This window comes from Oncorhynchus gorbuscha, linkage group LG08 (genome assembly GCF_021184085.1).
Source record: "Oncorhynchus gorbuscha isolate QuinsamMale2020 ecotype Even-year linkage group LG08, OgorEven_v1.0, whole genome shotgun sequence".
NCBI lineage: Eukaryota > Metazoa > Chordata > Actinopteri > Salmoniformes > Salmonidae > Oncorhynchus > Oncorhynchus gorbuscha.
In genome coordinates this window covers 28,320,032-28,336,955 of record NC_060180.1, presented here as the reverse complement: position 1 = coordinate 28,336,955, position 16,924 = coordinate 28,320,032, and the positions used below count along the sequence as shown (strand labels likewise).

Sequence of the window (16,924 nt, the reverse complement as noted above, 5' to 3'; positions counted from 1 at the left end):
TAATGGTTTTAGCTTTAAGTTGTTCATGCTTTGAAATTCACATTTTCAATGCAATACTTAATCATTCGTTTGGTTGTCCCAATGTTTGTGAAGTAATAAGATAAGAAATTAAGCCAAACTAAAATCAGCATATTGAATACATAACATTTATTAGATGTGAAAATACCATCCAGAGCATTTACATACATTTTAAAAAGGCAACCATGTACAAGGATACAACACTACAAAAATATTATACTTCACATAATGACATCTATTGGGTCCTTTTGATAAAGAGCTAAATAGGTCCATTCCAGGCTCCATGCCATAGACCGTACACAAATAATATATATGCCCCATACCCTAGAGCCTAGGCCATGGCAAAACTAGGGTATCTTCGGTATACATTTTCTATAGATGGTCTAATAAGTTACACCTGATAGATAAAAGACAATTAGTTTCGCAATTCCATACAATTATTGTGAGTGTGGAAACCAACAAGTAACATTATTCACAAGGAAATAGACAGGGCTGATCATTTTATCTTTCCATTTAGATTTCATAATTTCTGAATTTCCGCAGAAGACTGGATGGAGAGTCTGAAGCCCAGCGAAAATGGCGATGGCAGTAGTCACCTGGATAATGGGGACATCAGAAATATGATAATACATTTAAAAAAAGGTATACTTATAAGACATTTAAATCAATTAAGATTAGACCTCAAGAGCCTCAATCTGAAGCATTATATTCCCATAAGTATATTACAAGAACAAATATTACATGTTGGATTTTAGTTCTGTCTAACTATAGGTTGGCAAAAGTACCCGTAAACATGAAAATCGTTGAAAAATTAAGAAACTAGGCTATGTGCTCACTTGAAGATGGCACTGCATCTGGGGAAGGCATCTCTGGTGACTCGTGGTCAGTACAGTCTCTGTCTTGGGAACTGTTAGGGAATGTTGCTTTAGAGCTCTCCAGCATGGGCTCCTTTTTGGTCCTCACAGCCCAATGCATTGACTGAGGACAGAGAGCAACGTACCCAAACATGAAAAAACACAACCAGATAAAGTATAAGGTGAACAATGTGCATTTAACATAATATAATGTATGCATTCAACACAGGATGCATTTTTTGAATGGACTCATCTCAGTTACATAATACTTGACCTTAGGTCACATGATTACATTTAGGCAGTGTAAAGTTTGACAACTCTTTGTAATTGATGTGATTCCGGCTCAATATTATGACGTGTATTAACAAGCGGACCAGTTCCCAATTATTTGATCAATGAAAGTTTATAATTAATTATAATAACATACATACAGTTTTGACAGAGTCACCAAGGGCTAGCCAGCCATGGAATGGTATGGTAATTCCACTTCTTTTCCATACATCATAGTTTCTTCTGCTCTTTTCATTGCACAAAACCTCCTTGGCTTCCTGCAACTTCTGAAACTCTTCCACTGCAACAAAATGTGGACTTCATGATGAGCATGGATAGGATTATTGTGACAACATTTTTATTATACAGTGCCTTCAGAAAGTATTCACACCCCTTACATTTTCCCACATTGTGTTACAGCCTGAATTTAAAATAGGTTCAATTGAGATTTTTGGTCACTGGCCTACACACAATACCCCATAATGTCAAAGTGGAATTATGTTTTTCGAAATGTTTACAAATGAATAAAACATGAAAAGCTGAAATGTCTTAGAGTCAATAAGGATTCAAATCCTTTGTCACGACAAGGCTAAATACATTCAGGAGTAAAAAATGTGCTAAAAAGTCACGTAATAAGTTGCATGGACTCACTCTGTGTACAAAAATGGTGTTGAACATGATTTTTGAATGACAATCTCATCTTGAAGATGGCACTGTATCTGGTGAAGGCATCTCTGGTGACTCGTGGTCAGTACAGTCTCTGTCTTGGGAACTACCGTACCTCATTTTTTCCCCTATTGTGTTATTGACTGTATGTTTGTTTATTCCACTCTGTGTTGTTGTTTGTGTCGCACTGCTTTGCTTTATCTTGGCCAGGCCACAGTTGTAAATGAAAACTTGTTCTCAACTAGCCTACCTGGTTAAATAAAGGCGAAGTATTTTTTTTAAATCTCTGTACCCCACACATTCACATCTGTAAGGTCCTTCAGTCGAGCAGTGAATTTAAAACACAGATTCAACCACAAAGACCAGGGAGGATTTCCAATGTCTCGCTAAGAAGGGCACCTGTTAGTAGATGGGTAAAAATAAAATAAAAAGCATACATTGAATATCCCTTTGAGCATGGTGAAGTTATTCATTACTCCTTGGATGGTGTATCAATATACCCAGTCACTTCAAAGATACAGACGTCCTTCCTAACTCAGTTGCCAGAGAGGAAGGAAGCCACTCAGGGATTTCACCAGGAGGCCAATGGTGACTCTAAAACATTTTATTGGCTGTTATAGGAGAAAACTGAGGATGGATCAACAACATTGTAGTTAATCCTAACTGACAGAGTGAAAAGAAGGAAGCCTGTTCTAAATATTCTAAAACATGCATCCTGTTTGCAACAAGGCACTAAAGTAATACTGCAAAAAATGTGGTAATGCAGGATAAAATAGAAACTGAATGGAGCTAAACACAGGCAAAATCCTAGAGGAAAACATGGTTCAGTCTGTTTTCCACCAGACACTGGGAAATGAATTCACCTTTCAGCAGGGCATAACCTTAAACACAAGGCCAAAACTACACTGGAGCTGCTGCTAAATAGTGGTCCTGTAGCTCAGTTGGTAGAGCATGGCGCTTGTAACGCCAGGGTGGTGGGTTCGATCCCCGGGACCACCCATACGTAGAATGTATGCACACATGACTGTAAGTCGCTTTGGATAAAAGCGTCTGCTAAATGGCATATATTATTATTATTATATTAAATGACTTAAATGTAATGTAAATGTACCAAGAAGACAGTGAATGTTCCCGAGAGGCCAAGTTAGTTTTGACTTAAATTTACTTGAAAATCTATGACTAGACCTGAAAATGTTTGTCTAGCAATTATCAACAACCAATTTCACAGAGCTTGAAGATTTTTGAAAATAATAAAATGGGCAAATATTGAACAATCCAGGTGTGGAAAGCTCTTTGAGACTTACCCAGAAAGACGCACAGCTGTAATCACTGCCAAAGGTGCTGACTCAGGGGTTGTGAATACTTATGTAAATTGGATAGTTCTGTATTTTATTTTCAATAAATTTGCAAAAATTTCTAAAAACGTTTTCACAATCGGGTATTGTGTGTAGATGGGTGATAAAAAAAACAAACATATTTCAATTTGGACATTTGGAATAAGTCAAAGGGTATGAATACTTTCGGAAGGCACTGTACATGACAATCATCACCTGTCACAGTATACAAGAGGGGCACAATCACACAGAATTCATCCATTACCTGCTCTTGGATTATCGGGGTGCTTGTCTGGATGGCATGCCAAGGCCCTTACTCTGTATTCATTGGCAATCTGTTCTGTCTAAAAACAAAGATACATCATTAAAGTTTCACCCATATACATTATGTTACATTTGCCATGGCCTTAAAAGCTGGTTGAACTGACAATCAAAATCTCATAGCAGTCACTTGACAAAAGGTGTATGAAATTATACCAAGCTACGCCACTTTCACTGTACAGTATGATATCCATTTCGCAACAAGTCGGTAACATTTATTTAGCCTAGCTTGCTAACGTTATTGCTATTGGGAAAACAAACTCTTACCGAAGATAACTCATCGCATCCGAGTAACCCGTAATAATCGTCCAAGTCCTCTGGTTTGCAATTTAAAATATCATCCATTCTGATTTATATGAGCTATATAAGCTTTGAAAATAACTGATTTAGCTAGCCTGACTGCTCTGATGGCTGCGGTGTTGCGCGTTCCAGGTCCAGGTCGACTTTATTTTAACGGCGCGGCACAGCTAGAAGTCTAAAGAACCGGAGAAGAACCACGATATGTCACTGAATATTGCAATATTATCCAGCTAACAGCTTTAGTTGATTTAAAATGCGCAATTTGCTGATTTAATATCAATCAATGACCATTTCACAGCTAAACATAAATACGCACACGATACATTTTGTTGTTGTTGACGTCATCGACGTGCTGAAGTGTCGCTCCCGCCGCAACCAAAGATGACAGACAGTGGGTACAGTATGAAGATGCTTCCCCCCATCACACTTGTAGGTGTCACATTGGCTAGCTACGCGCATGCGCAGAAACGGCTCTTGCGCAGAACTGCACTCCTTCGATATAAAGTTATTTTTCACGAAAATGAAAACGTGTCTGTTTGTGACTTTCACGACGTTGGAGTAATAACATGTTCAACTACTTGGTCACAAGCATTTGGCTACAACCGCAATAGCATTTGCTAAACACGTGTATGTGACCAATAAAATTGAATCTAGGGTGTGCCTTTAGATTTCGGGAAAATGAACAAATGGGGAAACATTTTGCACTTCTGTCAATGACTTCCCAAACCACCGCCTGGTCTGTTGGTTCTGTTTCTCAATTAGTTCCCGGAACTGACGCAATGTTGCGCCTCTGTGTTTAGAAACTCTTCGCCACAACTACTGGTGGAGAGCGAATCACATTCGCCATTTAAATAACCAGCTGTCGACCGCGGAAGAATGTTTTACCACAGTACACAGCGGCTTTATCAGCTGAAGATGGCGGACGGGGAGAATATCCTTGTTGGAGCCAGTTCCAGCACTTCAACTAATGAAGAACCAGATTCAAAAAAGGCCAAAATGAGCATGGCCATAGAATGTGGACTCAAAATTGTTCAGTCTAAGCAAGTTACGTATGGGCCAGAGGCTGGTGAGAGTTTGGCGGCGGCGATTTCTGCGCAGCCAAAGGAGAAGGAGATTGAGCCGGTGATGTCGGTAGGACAGGCCTCAGCAGCAGCACCAGGCGGAGACAATGGGCTGCTGGTCTTCGAGCCTCAGGAAAGTGTAGTGAATTTAGACAAGGCGTCTGGACCCACGGCGGAGCCTGCAGGTAGGATAATTTAGCTAGCTAGTATGCCAAGTTTTTTGGCGCACTCGATCGTTGCATGTCTGGTTAACGTTAGATTGCTCCACCTAGTTGGATACCAATTGGGCTAGCTTTGTAACTAAGTTACTACTAGGTAGCTCCTCAGCACGTCAGCCTGAAGTTTGAAACGAGCAAACTTTGCGTGCATTACGCAAGATATACGACTTTATTAGCCAATGCTTTTACCCACCCGGCCATAAAAATGTAACTACATTTAGCGGGAGAGCTAGCTAACTATCAATATTGGCTATTTGGCTAGTCATTTTATGCCATTTTAGTTTTTATTGCAAATTTTAAGGAATGCAAAAATACAGTCCATAATTGAGTTGTTTTCGGAGTAGATGCTGTTCATTAAATTAATCAACAAAACGATCACTTCCCATCGTGTTCTCTGAGTGTCTTGACCCTGACGATGAGGAGCTTAAACCCAAATGCATTTGCCTACCCAGACGGTGTCAATGAGGATGATGACCGATCCTCACATGCAAGTTCCAGTGACTGGACACCACAACCACAGATAGGTACAAGATGACAAATATACCCTATTTTTTAATACACCAGTTTTAGTACACAATTAAATGCAACCCAGATCATGTTCAAGATACAATAACATGTTTTAAGCTATTTAAATGTATTGATGTTTTTTTTCTCTCAAATTAGGTTCCTACAGTTTTATCCAGCAACACATCATGAGAGAGACCGATCCAAGGACAATATTGAAAGACTTGCTTCCTCCAGAGACTGTGCTTCCACCGGACTTGGATGACATGACGCTGTGGCAGATCATCATCAACATTTCGGAGCCTCCTAAAAGAAAGAAGCGGAAAGACATAAACACCCTGGAGGACGTGGTTCGGATACTCCATGAAAGCAAAAAGATCCTTGTGCTTACTGGTGCTGGAGTATGTATCGCAGGGAACACATTAAGTAGGGTGTCCAACCACTCTGCCCAGAGTGGGTGAAAATGTGCTTTGGTGATGAAATTTCACTTCCTTATGTCATGAAATACATTTTTACCAAGACGTACGATTATTCATATTCTTAATCGTCAGTGGGGTTTTCCTCAAACGTATCATTAACATTATAGCCAAAAGTTAGACTTCGTAACCTAATACATCCGATAAGTAACGAGTTCTGTTGACATAGCGATGCAGGTTTCTCGTGACAACTTTTGAAGATTTTACATTTTGTGGTCGTCGTCCTCCAAGTTTGTTTCTGCAGGTCGCAAATTGGCATGACCCAAGCTGAATTAAATGTAAAACGGCTTTGAAAATGAAAAGCTATATATGCTCTGTTGCCATTTCATGTGAGACATTTTTGAAAAACAAATGTCTAATTAATGGAAAATGTATAGTAAAATATTAAAATAGTACATGTCATGTCTCAATCGATATCCATCTTACCTCTGTTTTATGTCCTGCGGTTTTGAGAAGAATGATGACAAATTCAAATGGGGAAAGTGAGCCTGACGGGTAGCCAGTAGCCTTCATTTTTGCACAGAATCCAGCTTGCTGGCGCAATGACATTTTCCAGAATGTTTTTTTTTTCCTTTTTTTTCTGGTCTCTGATTTAGTCACCCTAATTCTGGCCATCATACAAGGGTCAAATTTCCTTTTGAATGGATTACGATAGACATGAGGTTTGGAAAAATTTACATATTTAAGCCATTTGTAAAAAAAAAAATGTTTTTAATTGGACACCCTACATTATGTTTTGCTGTGTCTATTTGTATAGCTTTCACAGTTGCCGTATTAGAACTTATGGTTTGTTTTTCCTCAGGTGTCTGTTTCTTGTGGAATACCAGACTTTCGATCCAGAGATGGCATTTATGCAAGGCTTGCAATAGATTTCCCAGATCTTCCAGACCCTCAAGCAATGTTTGATATAGAGTACTTCAGAAGAGACCCAAGGCCCTTTTTCAAGTTTGCTAAGGTTTGTGGATTTAAAGTGTTCTATATAAACTCAGCAAAGAAATAAACGTCCCTTTTTCAAGGCCCTAATTTGTAAAAATACGAATAACTTCACAGATCCTCATTGTATAGTGTTTAAACACTGTTTCCCATGCTTGTTCAATGAATCATAAACAATGAATGAACGTGCACCTGTGAAACGGTCGTTAAGACACTAACAGCTTACAGACGCTAGGAAATTAAGGTCACAGTTATGAAAACTTAGGACACTAAAAAGGCCTTTCTACTGTTAATGAAAAACACCAAAAGAAAGATGCCCAGGGTAGGGTCCCTGCTCATCTGTGTGAATGTGCCTTAGGCATGCTGCAAGGAGGCATGAGGACTGCAGATGTGGCCAGGGCAATAAATTGCAATGTCCGTACTGTGAGACGACTAAGACCGCGCTACAGGGAGACAGGATGGACAGGTGATTGTCCTCACAGTGGCAGACCACGTGTAACAACACCTGCACAGGAAAGAGACATCCGAACATCACACCTGTGGGACAGGTACAGGATGGCAACAACAACTGCCCGAGTTACACCAGGAACGCACAATCCCTCCATCAGTGCTCAGACTGTCCGCTATAGGTTGAGAGAGGCTGGACTGAGGGCTTGTAGGCCTGTTGTAAATGCAGGTCCTCACCAGACATCACCGGCAACAACTTTGCCTATCGGCACAAACCTACTGTCGCTGGACCAGACAGGACTGGCAAAAAGTGCTCTTCACTGACAAGTCGCAATTTTGTCTCACCACGAGTGATGGTCAGATTCGCGTTTATTGTTGAAAGAATGTGTTCCACCGAGACCTGTACTCTGGCGTGGGATCGATTTTGAGGTGGAGGGTCCCTTCCTGGTCTGGGGCGGTGTGTCACAGAATCATCGGACTGAGCTTGTTGTCATTGCAGGCAATCTCAACACTGTGCGTTACAGGGAAGACATCCTCCCCCCTCATGTGGTACCCTTCCTGCAGGCTTATCCTGACATGACCCTCCAGCATGACAATGCCACCAACCATACTGCTCGTTCTGTGTGTGATTTCCTGCAAGACAGGATTGTCGGTGTTCTGCCATGACCAGTGAAGAGCCCGGATCTCAATCCCATTGAGCACGTCTAGAACCTGTTGGATGTCCAGGAACTTGCAGGTGCCTTGGTGGAAGAGTGGGGTGACATCTCACAGCAAGAACTGGCACATCTGGTGCAGTCCATGAGGAGGAGATGTACTGCAGTACTTCATGCAGCTGGTGGCCACACCAGATACTGACTTAATTTTGATTTTGCCACCCCCCCCCACACACACACATTATTAAATTTGTTAGTCACATGTCTCTGGAACTTGTTCAGTTTGTCTGTTGTTGAATCTTATGTTCATACAAATATTTACACATGTTAAGTTTGCTGAAAATAAACACAGTTGACAGTGAGAGGACGTTTATTTTTTTTGCTGAATTATTTTCTACAATGCTCAAAAAAATAAAGGGAACACTAAAATAACACATCCTAGATCTGAATGAATGAAATATTCTTATTAAATACTTTTTTCTTTACATAGTTGAATGTACTGACAACAAAATCACACAAAAATGATCAATGGAAATCAAATTTATCAACCCATGGAGGTCTGGATTTGGAGTCGCACTCAAAATTAAAGTGGAAAACCACACTACAGGCTGATCCAACTTTGATGTAATGTCCTTAAAACAAATCAAAATGAGGCTCAGTATTGTGTGTGGCCTCCACGTGCCTGTATGACCTCCCTACAACTCCTGGGCATGCTCCTGATGAGGTGGCGGATGTCTCCTGAGGGATCTCCTCTTAGACCTGGACTAAAGCATCCGCCTACTCCTGGACAGTCTGTGGTGCAACGTGGCGTTGGTGGATGGAGCGAGACATGATGTCCCAGATGTGCTCAATTGGATTCAGGTCTGGGGAATGGGCGGGCCAGTCCATAGCATCAATGCCTTCCTCTTGCATGAACTGCTGACACACTCCAGCCACATGAGGTCTAGCATTGTCTTTCATTAGGAGGAACCCAGGGCCAACCGCACCAGCATATGGTCTCACAAGGGGTCTGAGGATCTCGTCTCGGTACCTAATGACAGTCAGGCTACCTCTGGCGAGCACATGGAGGGCTGGGTGTGGCCCTCCAAAGAAATGCCACACCATGACTGACCCACCACCAAACCGGTCATGCTGGAGGTTGTTGCAGGCAGCAGAACGTTCTCCACGGCGTCTCCAGACTGTCACGTCTGTCACGTGCTCAGTGTGAACCTATTTCATCTGTGAAGAGCACAGGGCGCCAGTGGCGAATTTGCCAGTTTTGGTGTTGGCAAATGCCAAACGTCCTGCACGGTGTTGGGCTGTAAGCACAACCCCCACCTGTGGACGTTGGCCCTCATACCAACCTCATGGAGTCTGTTTCTGACCGTTTGAGCAGACACATGCACATTTGTGGCCTGCTGGAGGTCATTTTGCAGGGCTCTGACAGTGCTCCTCCTTGCACAAAGGCGGAGGTAGCGGTCCTGCTGCTTGGTTGTTGCCCTCCTACGGCCTCCTCCACGTCTCCTGATGTACTCGGCCTGTCTCCTGGTAGCGCCTCCATGCTCTGGATACTACGCTGACAGACACAGCAAACCTTCTTGCCACAGCTCGCATTGATGTGCCATTGTGGATGAACTGCACTACCTGAGCCCCTTGTGTGGGTTGTAGACTTAGTCTCATGCTACCACTAGAGTGAAAGCACCGCCAACGTTCAAAAGTGACCAAAACATCAGCCAGGAAGCATAGGAACTGAGAAGTGGTCTGTGGTCACCACCTGCAGAACCTCTCCTTTATTGGGGGTGTCTTGCTAATCGCCTATAATTTCCACCTGTTGTCTATTCCATTTGCACAACAGCATGTGCAATTTATTGTCAATCAGTGTTTCTTCCTAAGTGGACAGTTTGATTTCACAGAAGTATGATTGACTTGGAGTTACATTGTGTTGTTTAAGTGTTCCCTTTTATTTTTTTTTGAGCAGTGTATATAGTTGAAGTTTACATACACTTAGGTTGGAGTCATTAAAACTAGTTTTTCAACCACTCCACAAATTTCTTGTTAACAAACTATAGTTTTGGCAAGTCGGTTGTTTACAGACAGATTATTTAATTTACAAGTCAGTGTATCACAATTCTGAAATGAATTGTCAGAAGTTTACATACGCTAAGTTGACTGTGCCTTTTAACTGCTTGGAAAATTCCAGAGAATGATGTCATGGCTTTAGAAGCTTCTGATATGATGTCAAATAGCCTTTTAAGTAAATTGGAGGTGTACCTGTGGATGTATTTCAAGGCCTACCTTCAAACTCAGTGCCTTTTGATTTTCCCATGATGTCAAGCGAAATGAAATCAGCCAAAACTTCAGAAAAAAAATTGTAGGCTCCATAAGTCTGGTTCATCCTTGGGAGCAATTTCAAAACGCCTGAAGGTGGGCAGGGTAGCCTAGTGGTTAGAGCGTTGGACTAGTAACCGGAAGGTTGCAAGTTCAAACCCCCGAGCTGACAAGGTACAAATCTGTCGTTCTGCCCCTGAACAGGCAGTTAACCCACTGTTCCTAGGTTGTCATTGAAAATAATCATTTGTTCTTAACTGACTTGCCTAGTTAAATAAAGGTAAAAAAAAAGGTTCCTCGTTCATCTGTACAAACAATAGTAAGCAAGTATAAACAGCCGTCATACCGCTCAGGAAGGTGACGCATTGTCTCCTAGAGATGAATGTACTTTGGGGCGAAAAATGCAAATCTATCCCAGAACCGCAACAAAGGACCTTGTGAAGATGCTGGAGGAATCTGGTACAAAAGTATCTATATCCACATAACCTGAAAGGTCTCTCAGCAAGGAAGAAGCCACTGCTATAAAACCGTCATAAAAAAAGCCAGACTATGGTTTGCATCTGCACATGGGGACAAAGATGGTTCTTTTTGGAGAGATGTCCTCTGTTCTGATTAAATAAAAATAGAACTGTTTGGCCATAATGACCATTGTTATGTTTGGAGGAAAAAGGGGGAGGCTTGCAAGCCGAAGAACACTATCCCAACCTTGAAGCACGGGGTTGACAGCAGCATGTTGTGGGGGTGCTTTGCTGCAGGAGGGACTGGTGTACTTCACAAATTAGATGGCACCATGAGATGGAAAATTATGTGGATATATTGAAGCTATATATTATGTGGATACATCTCAAGACATCAGTCAGGAAGTTGAAGCTTGGTCGCAAATGGTTCTTCCAAATGGACAATGACCCCAAACATACTTCCAAAGTTGTGGCAAACTGGCTTAAGGACAACAAAGTCAAGGTATTGGAGTGGCCATCATAAAGCCCTGACCTCAATCCTATAGAACATTTGTGGGAAGAACTGAAAAAGCGTGTGTGAGCAAGGAGGCCTACAAAACTGACTCAGTTACACCTGCTCAGTCAGGAGGAATGGGCCAAAGTTCACCCAACTTATTGTGGGAAGCTACCTGAATCATTTGACCTAGTTTAAACAATTTAAAGGCAATGCTACCAAATACTAATTTTATTTTACCAGGCAAGTCAGTTAACAACAAATTTGTATTTTCAATGACGGCATAGGAACAGTGTACAGGGGCAGAACGTCAGATTTGTACCTTGTCAGCTCGGGGATTTGAACTTGCAACCTTCCGGTTACTAGTCCAACGCTTAACCACTAGGCTATCCTGCAGCCCCTAATTGAGTTTATGTAAACTTATGACCCACTGGGAATGTGATGAATGAAATAAAAGCTTAAATAAATAATTCTCTCTCCTATTATTCTGACATTTCACCTTCTTAAAATAAAGTGGTGATCCTAACTCACCTAAAACAGGAAATCTTTACAAGGATTAAATGTCAGGAACTGTGGAAAACTGAGTTTAAATGTATTTGGCTAAGGTGTATGTAAATTTACGACTTCAACTGTGCATATATACAGTTGCAACTTATTAGGTACACCCATCTAGTCCTGGGTCAGACCTCCCCCTTTGCCTCCAGAACAGCCTGATTTCTTCGGGGCATGGAAACATTGATCAAATGGTATCAAGGGAGCTAACGTGTGCCAGGAAAACATTCCCCACACCTTTACACCACCAGCCTGTACCATATACACCAAACAAATGGAGCCGTGGACTCGTGCTGCTTACACCAAATCCTGACTCTGCCATCAGAATTACAAAACAGGAACTGGGATTTGTTTGACCAGGCCATGTTTTTCCAGTGTTGGTGATCGCGTGCCCGCTGGAGCCACTTTTTCTTGTTTTTAGCTGATAGGAGTGGAACCCGTTGTGGTCGTCTGCTGCAATAGCCCATCTGTGGCAAGGACCGACGAGTTGTGCGTTCCGAGATGCCGTTCTGCACACCACTTGTACTGCACCGCTATTGGCCTGCTTGTAACCCGCCTGTTAGCTTCCACGATCCTTGCCATTCTCCTTCGACCTCGGTCATCAACGAGTTGTTTTCACCCACAGGACTGCCACTGACTGGATGTTTGTTTGTCACACCGTTCTTGGTAAACCCTAGTCGCCTGTCTGCCTGCTTTATATAGCAAGCTACGACTCACTGTCTGTAGGAGCGAGCCATTTTTTGTGAACTGGGTGGTGTACCTAATAAACTGGACCCTTAGTGTGTATTTTTGTGTGTGTGTGTGTGTGTATTAGTACCAGTCAAAAAACCCTTGAATTAGTAGGTGTGTCCAAACTTCTGACTGATACAGTATATTAGATTAAATGATTACTATCACTTGTTTTGATATGCGAGATGGTTATGATTGCTCTGCTCTCTTGTAGGAGATCTATCCTGGACAGTTCCAACCTTCGCCCTGTCACAAATTCATATCTATGCTGGACAAGCATGGGAAGCTACTACGTAACTACACCCAAAACATTGACACTCTTGAACAAGTGGCTGGGGTTCAGAGGATCATCCAGTGTCATGGTACATACTGTAATATACACAGTGATCAGAACATTAGGAACACCTTCCTGATATTGAGTTACACCCCCTTTTTTGCCATCAGAACAGCCTCAATTTGTCAGGGCATGGACTCCAACAAGGTGTCAAAAGCATTCCAAACGGGATGATAGCCCAGGTTGATGACAATGCTTCCAACAGTTGTTAAATTGGCTGGATGTTCTTTGGGTGGTGGACAATTCTTGATACACATGGGAAACTGTTGAGTGTGAAAAACCCAGCAGCGTTGCAGTTCTTGACACACTCAAACCGGTGCGCCAGGCACCTACTACCATACTCCGTTCAAAGGCACTTAAATGTTTTGTCTTGCCCATTCACCCTCTGAGTGACACATACACACAATCAGTTTCCATTTTCTCAAGGCTTAAAAGTCCTATAACCTGTCTCCTCCCCTTCAGCTACACTGAAGGATCATAACTTTCACCTGGTCAGTCTGTCATGGAATGGTGTTCCTAATGTTTTGTATACTCTGTCTATGTCAAACATAATACTATGCTAAGTGTTTTATGGTTCTGGGTCTAATATTAACCACAAACTCCTCGTATTTCAGGGTCTTTTGCAACCGCTTCCTGTCTCATCTGTAAACACAAGGTTGACTGTGAGGCTGTAAGGGAAGACATTTTTAATCAGGTATTGGCAAGAATGGTTCCTATTAATAATCACCAGTGTCAAATCTGTGAATTTATGTATACTGTTGGACAGACTTGTGGCATTTTGAAGTTATCAGCCTATCTTGTACAGTAGCATCCAGTCTGCTGAATTGTCATTTATTTTTTGTTGTTTTCATATTGAATACAAATGTCTGTTCTAGGTTGTCCCTCACTGTCCACGGTGTCGAGATATTCCCCTGGCGATCATGAAGCCAGATATTGTCTTCTTCGGAGAGAATCTTCCAGAACTGTTCCACAGAGCAATGAAGCAGGATAAGGATGAAGTGGACCTCCTTATCGTCATTGGGTCCTCACTGAAAGTGCGACCTGTGGCTCTCATCCCAAGTATGTTGAAAATAAAATGTGTGTTTTTTTTAGATGCCCAAGATGAGCAATGCTATTACCAATGTTATCATGTATTAGTCTTGATCTCGAGCTATGCATGTGTAACAGGTGAACTCTCTTTCCATCCAGCCTCCATTCCTCATGAAGTGCCTCAAGTCCTGATTAATCGGGAGCAGCTGCCTCACCTCAACTTTGACGTGGAGCTACTTGGGGACTGTGACGTCATCGTTAACGAGCTCTGCCATCGGTTGGGCGGAGACTTTGAGCAACTGTGCTACAACTCCTTAAGACTCAGTGAGATCACAGAGAAACCCCCGCGGTCACAGACACCTTGTGAGGCCTTGTCCACTCACAGTAAGCCAACAGAAGAAGAACAGAAGACCCGTCACACAGACTCATCGTTCGGTGCCTCAGAGGAGACGGACACTCATACGGTCACAGACACTCCAGAAGGCGACAGAGTACCAACGGAACCTTGTCCGACTGAGCAGAATGACACAGACACATCTGAATTTGATGGAGTACCATCGGTGCCCTATCCAAAGACAAAGATTGTCTCTGACACGCTTGAAGTTGGAGTACCAACAGAACCCTGTCCAAAGACTCAGAATGTCACAGGCACCCTGGAAGTCAACAGAGTAGCGACAGAGCCCTGTCCGAAAGACACTCTTGAATTCGATGCAGTGCCATTAGAGCCTATTCCAAAAGTGCAGATTGTCCCAGAGGCTCCAGAAGAGCCTTGTTCAAAGACTCAGTCCCCCAATGAGGAGAGAATGGAGATTTCAGATTCTCCGTCAGCGGACACGCAAAGGGAAGAACCCTCTGGATTAAATGACCAACATGTCAACCTTGAAGTTCGCCGACGATGCTGGATGAGTCAAATCAGTCGAAGTCCTATCAGCAAGCGCCTTGAGAGTAAAATTTGAAGTGTTAATTTACCTCAGATTTTGTGCAAAATTGTGAAATTATATTTCCACAACCTTTTGATGATAATACGTCTTGTCATGTTATGACGACAAAACGTGTTTCCATATTGTAAAATTCATCCTAAATTCAATGTCTTTTCTCCCAGCTTCTCAATACCTATTCCAAGCACCAAATCACTACATCTTCCACGGGGCAGAAGTGTATTCCAACTCGGAGGACGAGACATCCAGCTCCTGCGGGAGCAACAGTGAGGACTCCAGCCTGGAGGAGGAGGACGACGAGGAAGAAGACAGCGATGCCGAGGAGGACCAGAGCACACCAGCAGAGGAGGGCGAGGGCTGCCTCATTGACATAGTAACACACAAGCAAGCCTGCGAGGGCACTTCGAGTGTGAAGCAGATGGAGAGTACAGACAAAAATGTCCAGAACACCACAGACCTTTAGAAAAACAAAGCACTTGCAGTCTTTTTTACAAATATTTGTTTTGTATATTTTTGTCCACCCACAGCACCTCCTATTATACATTTTTCATAAAGTCTAGATTGCATTGATACTTTTGCATGCATGTGCTGAAAATTCGTTGTCTTCTGTCTGACCACATTAACAAGCTGCAGGTGGTTTGTTTACACGTTTTGTGTACTACAATTAAATAAACAGCAGCTCAACTCAACCAATCCACTTCAGAAGGTGAATGGTGAAGAAAGCAACAGAAAAAAAACATAGACCAAAGAATAATCCCCCCCAGCCCATACACCCAACAGTTTTGCATTAAATCTTAAAAACCTTAGCCACCACCTGAAGTGTAAAGAATATATTGAGCGGTGGCATTGTTTTCCTTACGATATTTGGCAGCTACTTTTTACAGTCAAGCTTTTATTATTTTTGTACTTTGTAACATGTAAGAGACATACTCAGCAAAGAGCAGGTGATGGTTTTCTAAATGAAATTGAAAACGTTATACGTTGTGCAGACAAAGCCTTATCTGTGTTCAATGACCTTGGAGCAAATGTCACTTTTTTTTCTTCCTTTTCAGCAGTTTGTCGCGTTTGTTCATGTTTCCTCGGTTGTATGAGCTATTTGGTCGATGTGACTGAATTTCTCCTATTCACTCTTTCCTGAGAAATGTCCAGCCCTAACACAGACCCTGTAGAGCTATACAAGTGTTCTGGGATACGTTTAATATGAGCTAAATTTACTCTTTTAAGCAACTCATTCGAATGAAATTCAAATATTTGTTTTGAGCTTGATCTTGATAGTTAAATTGCTAAAATGTTCATTCATAGTAGGCCTTTTCCTTATTTTCATGAGAACACCACAGAAATAGTCTAATTTATCACAAGGTGTGACAACACACTGTTGTGTAGAAAATGGATATAGATATGAGAGTTGCATGCTATTTGACTTTTGATGTCCCAAGTTTAGTTTGAGAAGACCACTAACAGGTAAGTGCATGCAGTTCAGATACTGCAGCAGCGCCATTGGAGCTGGTTTTACACAAATGGAGGGACAACATTTACATGGTTGAACTAAGATGATTACAATTACATTTAAGAGTTCTTATAATCAGTATGCTGATGTGTGAGAGTCGGCTTTTGTTATGCTCTGCAGTGTTTATTTTTTACATCAAAACATTTATTTTTCATGTTTTCTTTAAAAATGTATCTGCTATATTTATATTTGGTTTAATAACACCATACACCAACAAATAGGCCATAATATAGCACATAGTCTCATTTGAGGTTACCCTTTATGTAAATATGACTGCCTGTATTTAATTGACAATGTGTACTGTATTTACAGTATAGGCCTGTGTTTTTAAAGTTCTTATGCCTGCAAAAGTCACACAGAAAGAGTTGTGTTTTTGTCTAAAATTACTAATAAAAATTCGGTCAAAATGGCATGTGTCAAACTATTGTTGTCAAAATAATGTCACTCTAATATTGGGCTGCGTTACATTGCGTTGTGGAACGTTCAATGGAACGGTGCTGTACTGAATGACCAGTTGAACAA

General features: G+C 41.8%; 2 protein-coding genes across 2 annotated transcripts; one reads left to right on the top strand and one right to left on the bottom strand.

The window, feature by feature from the left end:
* Positions 1–132: 132 nt before the first annotated feature.
* dnajc12 (DnaJ (Hsp40) homolog, subfamily C, member 12) lies at positions 133–4,147 on the bottom strand. The gene is made up of 5 exons (XM_046359042.1): positions 3,731–4,147; positions 3,408–3,486; positions 1,304–1,443; positions 855–996; positions 133–614 (listed from the first exon to the last, which is right to left on the bottom strand). Exons 1-5 carry the CDS (start codon positions 3,806–3,808, stop codon positions 532–534), a joined length of 522 nt encoding a protein of 173 aa, XP_046214998.1. The 5' UTR covers positions 3,809–4,147; the 3' UTR covers positions 133–531.
* A 449-nt stretch (positions 4,148–4,596) lies between these two features.
* LOC124041450 (NAD-dependent protein deacetylase sirtuin-1-like) lies at positions 4,597–16,812 on the top strand. The gene is made up of 9 exons (XM_046359041.1): positions 4,597–5,009; positions 5,495–5,566; positions 5,706–5,947; positions 6,825–6,977; positions 12,809–12,956; positions 13,543–13,622; positions 13,804–13,987; positions 14,117–14,902; positions 15,060–16,812. The coding sequence occupies exons 1-9, from the start codon at positions 4,640–4,642 to the stop codon at positions 15,356–15,358; spliced, it is 2,334 nt and encodes a 777-aa protein (XP_046214997.1). The 5' UTR covers positions 4,597–4,639; the 3' UTR covers positions 15,359–16,812.
* The last annotated feature ends 112 nt before the right edge of the window (positions 16,813–16,924 follow it).